The 12523-nt window shown below is 35.0% G+C and overlaps 1 protein-coding gene across 6 annotated transcripts in view; it reads right to left on the bottom strand.

Moving 5' to 3' along the window:
• LOC136787711 (coiled-coil domain-containing protein 138-like) overlaps nucleotides 1–12523 on the bottom strand; it is a 35566-nt gene that overhangs the window by 8307 nt on the left and 14736 nt on the right. For all 6 annotated transcript variants that reach the window (XR_010826930.1, XR_010826931.1, XM_066985029.1 and 3 more), the window contains exons 8-12: nucleotides 7750–7860; nucleotides 6222–6377; nucleotides 5308–5424; nucleotides 4176–4374; nucleotides 2008–2190 (exon numbers count right to left, since the gene is read on the bottom strand). Coding sequence is in view for 4 of the 6 variants with exons in the window: in XM_066985029.1 (XP_066841130.1) it covers nucleotides 2008–2190; nucleotides 4176–4374; nucleotides 5308–5424; nucleotides 6222–6377; nucleotides 7750–7860 (766 nt within the window). In the remaining 2 variants the exon portion in view is untranslated. The remainder of the gene's footprint in view (nucleotides 1–2007; nucleotides 2191–4175; nucleotides 4375–5307; nucleotides 5425–6221; nucleotides 6378–7749; nucleotides 7861–12523) is intronic.

Below are 12523 nucleotides of genomic sequence, written 5' to 3'. Positions count from 1 at the left end.
TTTTTTTTTCAGGAAAAAACCTACAAGAGGGCTTCAGATAGGTCTGAAATGTATAGAACCATTAGCATATATTGCTTACTGTAACAACAGGTACATGCAGTTACAGGAAGAGGCAGTGCAAAGCATTTGGTATTTCACATCTGACTCATCTTGCAGCCTGGACAATTAAAATTTGAATCCATAAAAATACTTCACAAAAAAATAAATTAAAAAATTAAGTTATGAAAAAGAACATCTGAAAAAAATCAGTGCTTTTTTTTTCTTACTCAGTTTCTAATCACGTAAGCTGTAACGGTAATATGTTTAAACAAAAATACTGGAATAATCATATAGACTCAGAAGATTATTCCAGCAAATCGAAAGAATGCTTAGGGATTGCATATCATAGAGAAAAAATATAGACTTCGACTCCTGTTGGTCAGAGGCTGTTTCGTTGGGTAACACGTTTCCATATTTTAGTACAAGATCAGCTACTTATGACTTCATATTTAAGGCTGCATAACAATAAAGTTTTAAAATTGTGCATAAAGTCCTGTTTTAGTCTAACACAGAGAGACCTCTGAATATTCACAGCCACCTTCCAGTTTGCTTTTAATAACTTGTTCATAAGAAACATACAAAGGTATGAAATTATGATTACCTGTCAACAATACTACTTGTCATCATTAACAATTTCTTGGAAAACATTAACTATATATTGGAAAAGAACAGAATCTGACTATAGCATGTATATAGGCAATTCCTTATACCAAAGAGAAAGGCTCTGCATAAGGCTTTATATCCAGTTGCTGAAAAATAAATTCTCAATCATATGTTAATCCAATTAAGCATTAGTCCTCCTTCCCTGGTTTTGCATATATATCTTCTCTGAGAAGCAACATGGCAAAATGTGAACTTCTCACAATTTATCTCCATTATTCTTCTAAATCTAGGCATCTAGCATATCAAAATGACTACTGCTAGGTAACAGAACATGTACTGTTAGTGGAATTTTTCTTCAAAGTCATGTCAGATACCATCAACCCTGCTTAGGTTTTTCTCTCCCAGTTACTTTACCAATCAAAATTACGATGATTAGAAATACTTTGGTGTAAAAAAAACTAAACTAACCACACGGTCTGAAAGGAAGAAAACAACATCAGGTAAATCTTTCTGCCACTTATCTCACTACAAAATGGCTTCTAACTCAATGTTTTTCCATCCCAAGTTAAACACGCTTTCTATTTTCACCGCTATAGTACATGGTAACAAAATACCCCAAGCCAACAATATGTATTTCACAAATAGCAGCAGTCCCTTCTCCTCCCCTTTTCTGTTCTAAAAAAACAGCGAATGATTTTTATTCTAAGAAAAGTAACAAGGATTATTCCACACGACACTGGAATGGCTCACTAGTTTTGTGTTCATCCAGACTGTTATCAACTGATTCTTTGCCTGTATCACCTGGAAAAGCACTGTGAATAATGAGATTATTAACCCTTTTATAGGACCACACTACAGTACAATTCAGCGAAACATAACCATCTCTTACAGATGTGCCATTTCCAATTATTTGAAAGTGAAAAATGGCTAGGGGAGAGCTGTTCATGGGGGGGGAGGGGGGGAGATAAACTTTTTTTTTTTTTTTTTTATCTCCACCTGCTAACAGGATTTCATGAAATGGCTGCCCTGGCACAGTCTTACTTCAAAAGAAAAATACTCATTGGCAAAACATCAGCAAGGTAAACCAGTGCAATAAACAGAAAAGCTAAACTAAATATAATAACAAAAAAATCACACCAGTAAGAAAGCAACCAGGACAATATGTAAAGCATGGATGCTGACAGCGAGAAGAGACAGACAATTCAGAAACATACTTTATATCTCTAATGAATTTAAATGACACAAATAAATGCTAATGCTAGATTAGGTTATTTATAGAGAAGCATCACGTTATTTTTTACTTGGTATTTATACTTATCTCACCTATTTTCATCATAACTTTTTTTTTTTTTTTCAATTACTCACTTTTATCAGAGCTCCTGGCCATCTCAGTTAATGCATCAAGAGCACAAGAAAGGAGACATTTTCTGGATATAGTTAAGTGGCTTAGTACGACAGGCACACATTGGTATTGCAAAAATAACATCTTTCCTTCATCTGTTCTCAAGTCCACGCAAAGGGAACGAAATGCATGAGTCAGGTAATTCACTGAAAGATAACAGAAAACAGGGAATAAAAATTCTATAATCACAGTTCCATTAGATGATCACAAACATGTGAATATTTATCCTAAGAGTTACTGTTGCAAATATATACTAATAAAAAAAAGTTAGATGGCTGAAAATATTAATTTTATTTATTTATTTAAAGGCATACTCTGCCTATTTTTATTCCTTAAAAAAATTGTTGTGAGTGGAAAAAAAGACATGCTACAACTCACAAATTGAGCAAAATATATTTACAAACATAAAACCTTTCTAATATCTTCCTTAAGAGAGAAAAGGAAATCACAAGCTGCATAGTTTGGGACTATATTGGTTTCAACATCTGGGAAGCCTCTAATAAAGGAGTAAAAGGCTAATTCATCTGAATAAGTGCAATTACTTTCATGACAGCAACTATTCGCATTCCTTTCCATAAAAGGCTGTAGTTTAAGTTTCAGTGCATCTATGTTATATACGCATCCATTTTGGAGAGCACTAAATTATTCAGAGAATTTAGATTAAGTGAATCAATTCAATTTTCTTAATTTCATGATGTCAAATCTTCCTCAATATCTTGGAATAGCATTGATCATCCGGAGCACAGAAAATTAGGAGTAAGGCAAAAATTTATCACACAGCAAAAGTTTAATTGCAGTGCCATCTGCTGGATATTAGCATCTTGAAGGAAACAGGATATATATTTAAACTGAACATGCTGCTTTATCATCACTAGATCATTAGACACGTGGTCAGTGATGAAAATTCATACACAGTAAGTTTCAACATACATTTAATAGATTTTTTTTCCACGTTCTATAAGCTTGCAGTAAAAACCAACCATGAGAAGCTAAACTGATTCATTCTGATCAACAGCTTTCATCTGCTTACAGTTAATCTCTGCAATAAGTACTTTTTTTTGTATTGTAATTCATTTTCATCATTTTTATCAACCATTTCTAGAAATGTGAGTTTCAATTTCAGGGTAATCATCGTGCTTCACCAAAATATACTGACTGAAACTATATGATACTGAAATTGAAAATATACCGATTCTTCCCTCCAACAGCTGAAATACTGTACTTGCTTATTAATGGTGTCAGGATGGTCTTCCAGAATGTTTAAATCCTGTTTATTCTAAGCACTACCAGTATAAATACTGCACAGGTCAGTATTTTTGTCATCACTTCAACGAAAATTTTTTGTCTTTTCAGGCTCTGTTTGTTTTTAAAGAAACTCCTGCTGAGAAGAGATGCTACGGCATCCTGGAGATTGCACAAGTGGAGTAACTGTCATGAACTGAAGCAAAAGTCACTAAGAACTGTGATATCTCCAGACAAGTATGACCTTGTTTGCTTTGCCTGTTAACAAAATACATTACTATACTGCATCAGCATATAGTAGCATTTTTCAATGTTTTTCAATGTTGATAATGTTTATGGGTAGCCACTTGCAGTGACAGACTTGGTAGGAGAGGAGGGGAGACAGCAGAGAGGTAAGAGCTAGACAGACTATGAGCTTTACATCAAACTTGGACAAAGCAATGAAATTCTAGAACTCTCTGAAATTTGCTACTGATTTCAGTTTACTGAAGAGCAATTAGCTGTACCATTATATGCAGTGAAGATCTTGACAAACAAATCACTGCTAGAGTGATTGCTTGAGAGAATTACCAACATCTCTTTTCCCCTTCGTCACAAAAAACGTTGATCTCACTGACAACAATAACACATATTAAAATGACCACACAAATTATGACATGAATAATAGCAAGGTTCATACTTCCTTCCCTATATTATGCTTTATCAGGTGGTAAAATTCAAATAAAACATCCTTCACTAATAAAGCATTACAGATGCTACAGTATCATTGAACTGCTGCATTTTGTAAATTTGTTTTTCATCCAGGCACATTCCTGGAAATAAGATTTTTTAAAAAAAGGATAAAAATAAAAAGATGATAAAAAAAGACATCATAAAAACCAGAACTTACCTCGCTGAAACTTCGCTGTTTCAAGCAAAATTAAAGTTGACAGAAACCTCAAAGGCATAAAGGAGCTTGTAAAGAAAAGTACAGTTTTTGGTGTACTCTGTGTAGACTTTTCAGACCATGTTTGCAGGTTTCCCTGATGTTCTATGCCTTTGAAAATAACTTCTCCAAGTCTCTCCATTGTTGATGTCATGCTTGCATGCTGTTTCAAACAACGTGCACATTTAGTGTAAACATTAAAATACAAGAAAATCCTGTCTACTATGTATAGATATGTATGTTCCCCTAAGGATTAAATATTAAATAGCAAATGCCTTGACCATGTATTGCAATATAATCTGTACTACTTTGCGTTCCATAAGCAGTTGAACAACATTAGCACAGGGCCTTGTCAACACACACTTCACAAAAAGACAAGGTAGTCAGGACCCCTGATATGCTGACATTATTTAATTTGCCTCTGGTTCCAGAATAAAGTCAGTTCAAACTCAGCTTTAATCAACGCTGCCTACTACACTATACTCTTTTCTGAAGATGCCTGAAGCTAGATCCTACAAAAGCATTTACAGAATTAAGGTCTAAACATGAACCTTAAGAATACCGTACAGGTAAGACGTATTGGACTTTTCAACAAACTGTACAGAAATATTACTTCGGAATCAAACTTAATAACATGCTCATTTAGAATATTTTCTTATTAGCACTAGAACCACCAGCTTACAGTTCTATTCAGTTAGACACTGAGTAGAGAACAAAGAAATCAAAATTCCTTTGCTACTTTGCCACACATTGCCATCAATTTCAACAAATCTCATGCATAAAGTGAACAAAAATATATTTCTTTTCCTAGTTCACAAGTTTTGTAAGCACATAGGTAAAATATCATTCCTGAGATGCTAGACACTGCTGCAACAAAGATCACATATGTATGTAAAAATATGTTTACATACATGGTGCAAAATATAACAATGAATGTGAGAAAGTTAATTTGATGAGAATTATTTTTTCATTTGCTATGTATCTGTGGTAGGAATTTATGCTTTGCAAAGAGAGCAAAGTTTCTTTTATATATAATCCCTGAAAACATCTACTTTTCATACTCATTTATAATACAAAATATCACTCGGGAACTTACCTTATTACCAGTGTTTATCTGCCTTAGAGACCAGTAGATAAATTGAATGACAGGCATATATAGTTTAGGATCCACAAATGGCATCCACTGGAGCTGTCCAGTGACCACATGCAAAAGCTGTAAAAATACAGAATGGCAAAGTTATATGCAGTATATGAACTTACAGTATAAGCTAACCACAAGTAAAAAGCAAACAAAGAAAAACAAAACAAAACAACACTAAAGTAAAATAAACTTATTCCCAGAGTTTAACAGACTACATGTGCAAATACTCACTGTGCAGACCTGGTACAGGTAACAGAATTATATACATATACTGAATTTACATTTTACACAGGTTTACACAAAAAGTGGAAAGACATTGTGTGAGCTCAGACTCTGAAGTCTAATACCAATGGCTACAAATTTTAAATATAATGAAAAAAACACTGTAAAAGCAGATTTCCTGAACACCTCACTGATTTCCAAGCCTTGGTATCCCAAGAAAGACGGTGTTAAAAGAATTGCATGGTATCATCTTTTATAAGACATAAATTGAACTTTTAATACCTAATATCAGCACTAAAATACTTTAAATTAGATGTGTATATCTCCTTAGAAAAAAGGAATTACATACAGTATTACAGATAAAACACAAGACAAATTATCAGCTGATAAAAATGACTTAAAAGAGAAAGACAGGTGGAATCTAAAGTTCAGACTGAACAGTACACATTTCCTTAAAAATGATCTGTATGTTCCACGAATGACAAATTATCTCTTATATCTCACTGTTGGAATTAATACTGATGGACTGTCATTTTCTTTTAATTAATGTATTCAAAGCGCGTATAAAACAGGCTGACCTGTTACACTCTCAAAAATAATAAAAAGAATCTTAACATTTTAGCCTCAACAAATTCAAATGCCTTTACCTTCATACAATTTTCTGGAGTGCAGTTTTCTTTAGCACACTGAGGTTTATCATTGCCCTCTCTCTCTCCTTGTATTTCTATTTTGCTAAGGTGTTCGTTTGAGATCCAGTCCATAAGAATAGTTAAGAGGTCGTAAACTTTTGAATTCAGTAGTACCTGTAATACATCCACAACATCAGTTATTTCAGCTTTCAAGTTTATGATTTTCTAAACCACAACACCAATAGACTAAAATATATGAGTACATTAGTAATACGCAAATGCTTTATTATGTGCTTAGACAAATGTTTATGAAAGGCTTGGGAAGAATTGGGAAGAGATTTTCACATACAAAATCAATCTATTTTATAATTCTAACGAAATGCTTTAAAAAGGAAAAAGCAAATCTTTAATGATCTGTGCATGTGGAAATCCTCATTTTGATACATGTGATACACTCCTTTGCTTTATTTCATACAATCTACTTATGCTAAATTTTAACTGTGTAAGTAGCACCGTTAGAAGAATAAAGACTTCATGACATTGTCATTCTGTCCCTCTACTACAACTGTACAGAAAAACTCTGTGAAAGGTATCCAGAGGTTCCTGAAGACAGGCTGCACAAACAGCTCTTTAAAACCTTCACAGGTCTTCTTGTATCTACCTTCAGACAACTGTTCTTCTCTTCACTCAGAATTATAACTACTGATGCTGCTCATATATCACTTGCGACTAAAGTACGCTAAAACCTACGTACACAGAGAAATATGTTGGCTATATAGAGACAGTACAGTTTTAAGGCATCTGATATAGATCAAGTAGAATGGCGTGAATATCTCTCTTTCTCATTTCAGTTTAGCCTCTAGCGGGAGAAAGTCATTACCAGTCGGGAAATGTTGGCAGAGTGCTAGCAGAGGACTTGCTACTGACTGGAATAACATGGAGACAGAAAGTATTTCATTAAGTGATGCAAGAAGGTATTTTAAGGAAAACAAGGTGATCCTTTTGGAACTATATATGAACACTGCATTTATCCTTTCCCACATTAAAGACCATTTCCCCAAAGTATAACAGCAGTACAATCATCTCTGGCTTATAAAATTAAAATTTGTTATCTGACTTCTCTAACTACATTTCAGCTGGTTTTATTCATAAAGGACAGTGTTGTACTGTAGCAGTAACCAGAATAAGTTTAAGATTTGCTCTGACACAGCAGAAGAAAACAGTTACAGTGCAGGCAGAATATAATTTTAATTCATAGTTGAGAGATAACATGAGAGGAAGAAGAAAACAGCTAAATAAGCAAAAAACATATACATACACAATATAAAATTCAAAAGACATTTTTAGCAACATACTTTATTCTTTCAGTTGACTGTTTCTCCCAATATAGTGTCTACCTATTCCTACTGTAATTAACTCACTAAAAAAAATCAATAAAAATTATTTTATTTTTCTAATTTCTAGCATTTTCTAATTTCTAGCAGATACATAACGTTCTACTGCCTAAAGTCTTTCACACAGATCTTTCACCTTGCCCAGTCCTTACCTTATCACTTTCTGATGCTCCTGTCTCATTTTCCTCCTTAACAGGTTTAGGTTGGCACACCACTCCTCCTGAATCATTGGACTTCTGTGCCATTACCAATGCATGCTTCTGCTACAATAAAATGTAACAATTATATTTCACTTGTTAACTATAAAGGAAGAAGGTACCTGGAAGAAGAAACCTTACCTGTAAATCATTTAACTGAGCTTGCATGCTTCTTGCTCGATCATCTAACTTCTTGTTCTGTTCGTTCGCGTCACTTAACTGAAAGAATCAAAAACCATTCAAATAGCTGTAGATTCAAAACTCACTTTTTGACTTAACCATCACATTGAAATCATTTGATGTGATTGCTAAAAGTTCAATTTTTTTCTTCTCAGCATGGACAGTGATAGAAACAAAATCACTGTCCACTTCCTCAACAAATCACGGGATGGCCGAGGTGGGAAGGGACCTCTGGAGACCATCTGGTCCAACCATCTTGTTTAAACAGGGCCACCCAGAGCAGGCTGCCCAGGACCACGTCCAGGCAGCTTGTGAAGATCTTCAAGGACGGGGACTCCTCAACCTCTCCAGGCAACCTCTGCCTGGATAAATAAAATAGTCGTGGCTCTTTGTTGACTTGCGGCCCAACCTTTCCGCTTACAGGGGAAGAATAAGCACAATACCTCTTTAGGGATATAGGCACTACGTATTTGATTACTTCTCATAAAGAAATGACACAAAAAATGGAGTGCATGTTTCAAGAATGGTCTAATGGCCTTGGAAATAAAGAGGGTGAAAGTTTTCTTCTCGCAAGAATGACACTGTCACTGACCATGCTCTGTGAGAAAAGAATACGAGGCAAACTATAACCTCCATTTAAATATAAGTAACGTACTCTATGGATACAACAAACATCCCGATCATCATGCAAGTCCTCTGTGAATACTTCAGTTTGCACAAAAGAGAAGGACAAAGATTTTACTGAGACTAGGAAGCAGATGATTTTCATCAGACTCAAGAGCATCAGAACTGCAATTCACTGAAGAAGCAATGGTCAAAAGAGTTTACGTAGCAATTTGCCTGTCAGCATTTAGGTCAGATTTAAGTCAAGTGAGAAGAAAACTTTAACTCTGTATTATTGTGAACCACTGTCTCAGCGTGTCCTTAAGAACAGAGAAAATATTCCTTTAATTAACACTTTCAAAAATAACTGAAGATACTGAGTAATCATGGAATTAGAAATACACATACTACTTTTTATTTAATAGAATCAGCAGAGCAATTCAGCACAGGGTGGCTTCCATTATAAAATACTTTCTCTCTATCCAATCTCAGTTTGCTTCAAAGGATATGGTTAGTCTTTCCTAAAATCACCTGTTGCTACAGGGTCAGAGGACTAACTCTAATTTCTTTAATACTGGAAAAGATCTGAGAGACTAAATTTCACGTGCTAGAAAATGAAGCAGAAAGTAATTACAACCATTCACACAATTCTTGTCTTACAGAAACAAAATCAGCAATTTTGCAAACAACTTGTTCAAACGTTTAAAATTGTTGACTGTAACTTCTAAAGCTACTAATAACAGGAAATAATTAATCTTGCCTGTTTTTTTAGGGAATCATTCTCATCCATCACAGTGTTATACGATGACTTCAGTGTGCTATTTTCCTTACCCACTTCTATCACGGTTTCTCTCATTCGGTTCATTTCTGTCATATATAGCTATAGAAATATCAAATGTTAAAGCATGATTAACAAGAGCGTATTTTAGAAATAATTCTCAACTAAGTTCCATTTTACTGTTAAAATAATAGGACAAACTTCCAAAGATCAAATTTGTAATTCTGCATGGTCCAATCTGCACATACAACCAGTAGTGAAGAAAGCAACATCCACACCACGTATTAAGAAGAAATAGAAAGAAAACGGGAGCCATGGTGTACAGCCTATGGATCTTATTTTTTTCCAGAAAATACCTAGATCTTCTCAATTGTACATTCCTCAGTTAAGTCACATGTGGGAAAGAACTGTGAATGAAAACAAGTGTCAAAGCTTTTGTTTACACTTAGCTTTTCTTCTTAGCATCCATTTTAACCACAAACATGCCCAATTCTCTCTTTCTTGAATCTTTCAAATATTCTAACCATTCACTGCTGATAGTTAAGACGCTTTAGTTCACCTGTACTTAAACACCTGTCCTGCAATGTCCAGGAATGTATCCAATACTTGTTACATTTCATTGAATTGGAAAAAAAAAAAACCCTTGTGAAACTCAACATAGTTATCTTTTAATATAATATTTTATAACAATTTAATAATATAATTTAATACCAGGACATACCATTAAATTATAAGCAAAAACAGACAAAAAACAGCAACAAAGGAAAACTGAAATGACAATTACTTGTAACAGTCAAAAACCTGTGCGTCTTGAAAAAGAAACCAAGGAATGTGTCTTTTCTCCCCCTCACTGGAAATTTGTAATATAATTAAATATATGCCAGCAGATTCTGAAAAAAAACAACACTGAGGCTTTGAAGCTGAGTATAAAACAAATGTTTTCAGAAAATAACGTTCCTTTTCTCAGAAACTGTGAGAATCTTCTATGTGAAAATAGCGCCTTGTTCAGAAGTGCTGTCTTTTGCACTAACAATTCAGCCATCCACTACATTTTCTTAAGCCTCGCTCTCAGACTGTTATCATGCTGCAAAAAGGACTTTAGTGGTAAATATAGAAACGATCTCATCGACAAACAAAAATGCTACAGATAGGCTCCAAGCGGACTGCTCAACTACTTCCATTGAAAAGGCCGAACCTTTAGAGTTAACCAAGCCTAGGAAAGGCTTGCTCAGCTTGGGATGGAGCAGGAGCAAGGTGACTTGAAACTGACCATAAACTTTCAAAACAGTCAGGGACAGCAGAATTACAAGTGAAAGGTTTTGCGAGAAAAAATTTGAATTAAGATTCTCAATTTCTCCAAACAACATTACACAATGCTTTATAAGGCTTGCATAACTATAACGGAAGAAGGTACCTGTAAGGAGAAACCTTACCTTTAAATTATCTAACTGCGCTTGCATGCTTCTTGCTCCACCATCTAACTTCTTGTTCTGTTCGTTCGCGTCACTTAACTGAAAGAATCAAAAACCATTCAAATAGCTGTAGATTCAAAACTCACTTTTTGACTTAACCATCACATTGAAATCATTTGATGTGATTGCTAAAAGTTCAATTTTTTTCTTCTCAGCATGGACAGTGATAGAAACAAAATCACTGTCCACTTCCTCAACAAATCACGGGACGGCCGAGGTGGGAAGGGACCTCTGGAGACCATCTGGTCCAACCATCTTGTTTAAACGGGGCCACCCAGAGCAGGCTGCCCAGGACCACGTCCAGGCAGCTTGTGAAGATCTTCAAGGACGGGGACTCCTCAACCTCTCCAGGCAATCTCTGCCTGGATAAATAAAATAGTCGTGGCTCTTTGTTGACTTGCGGCCCAACCTTTCCGCTTACAGGGGAAGAATAAGCACAATACCTCTTTAGGGATATAGGCACTACGTATTTGATTACTTCTCATAAAGAAATGACACAAAAAATGGAGTGCATGTTTCAAGAATGGTCTAATGGCCTTGGAAATAGAGAGGGTGAAAGTTTTCTTCTCGCAAGAATGACACTGTCACTGACCATGCTCTGTGAGAAAAGAATACGAGGCAAACTATAACCTCCATTTAAATATAAGTAACGTACTCTATGGATACAACAAACATCCCGATCATCATGTAAGTCCTCTGTGAATACTTCAGTTTGCACAAAAGAGAAGGACAAAGATTTTACTGAGACTAGGAAGCAGATGATTTTCATCAGACTCAAGAGCATCAGAACTGCAATTCACTGAAGGAGCAATGGTCAAAAGAGTTTACGTAGCAATTTGCCTGTCAGCATTTAGGTCAGATTTAAGTCAAGTGAGAAGAAAACTTTAACTCTGTATTATTGTGAACCACTGTCTCAGCGTGTCTTTAAGAACAGAGAAAATATTCCTTTAATTAACACTTTCAAAAATAACTGAAGATACTGAGTAATCATGGAATTAGACATACACACGCTACTTTTTATTTAATAGAATCAGCAGAGCAATTCAGCACAGGGTGGCTTCCATTATAAAATACTTTATCCAATCTCAGTTTGCTTCAGAGGATATGGTTAGTCTTTCCTAAAATCACCTGTTGCTACAGGGTCAGAGGACTAACTCTAATTTCTTTAATACTGGAAAAGATCTGAGAGACTAAATTTCACGTGCTAGAAAATGAAGCAGAAAGTAATTACAACCATTCACACAATTCTTGTCTTACAGAAACAAAATCAGCAATTTTGCAAACAACTTGTTCAAACGTTTAAAATTGTTGACTGTAACTTCTAAAGCTACTAATAACAGGAAATAATTAATCTTGCCTGTTTTTTTAGGGAATCATTCTCCACCATCACAAAGGTAAATGATGACTTCAGTCTACTATTTTCCTGAGCCACTCCTCTCAAGGCGTCTCTCATTCGGTTCATTTCTGTCCTATAAAGCTATAGAAATATCAAATGTTAAAGCATGATTAACAAGAGTGTATTTTAGAAATAATTCTCAGCTAAGTTCCATTTTACTGTTAAAATAATAGGACAAACTTCCAAAGATCAAATTTGTAATTCTGCATGGTCCAATCTGCACATACAACCAGTAGTGAAGAAAGCAACATCCACACCACGTATTAAGAAGAAATAGAAAGAAAATGGGAGCCACGGCGT

The sequence above is a fragment of the Anser cygnoides genome, chromosome 1 (genome assembly GCF_040182565.1).
Source record: "Anser cygnoides isolate HZ-2024a breed goose chromosome 1, Taihu_goose_T2T_genome, whole genome shotgun sequence".
NCBI lineage: Eukaryota > Metazoa > Chordata > Aves > Anseriformes > Anatidae > Anser > Anser cygnoides.
This window is presented reverse-complemented; position numbering and strand designations above follow the sequence as displayed.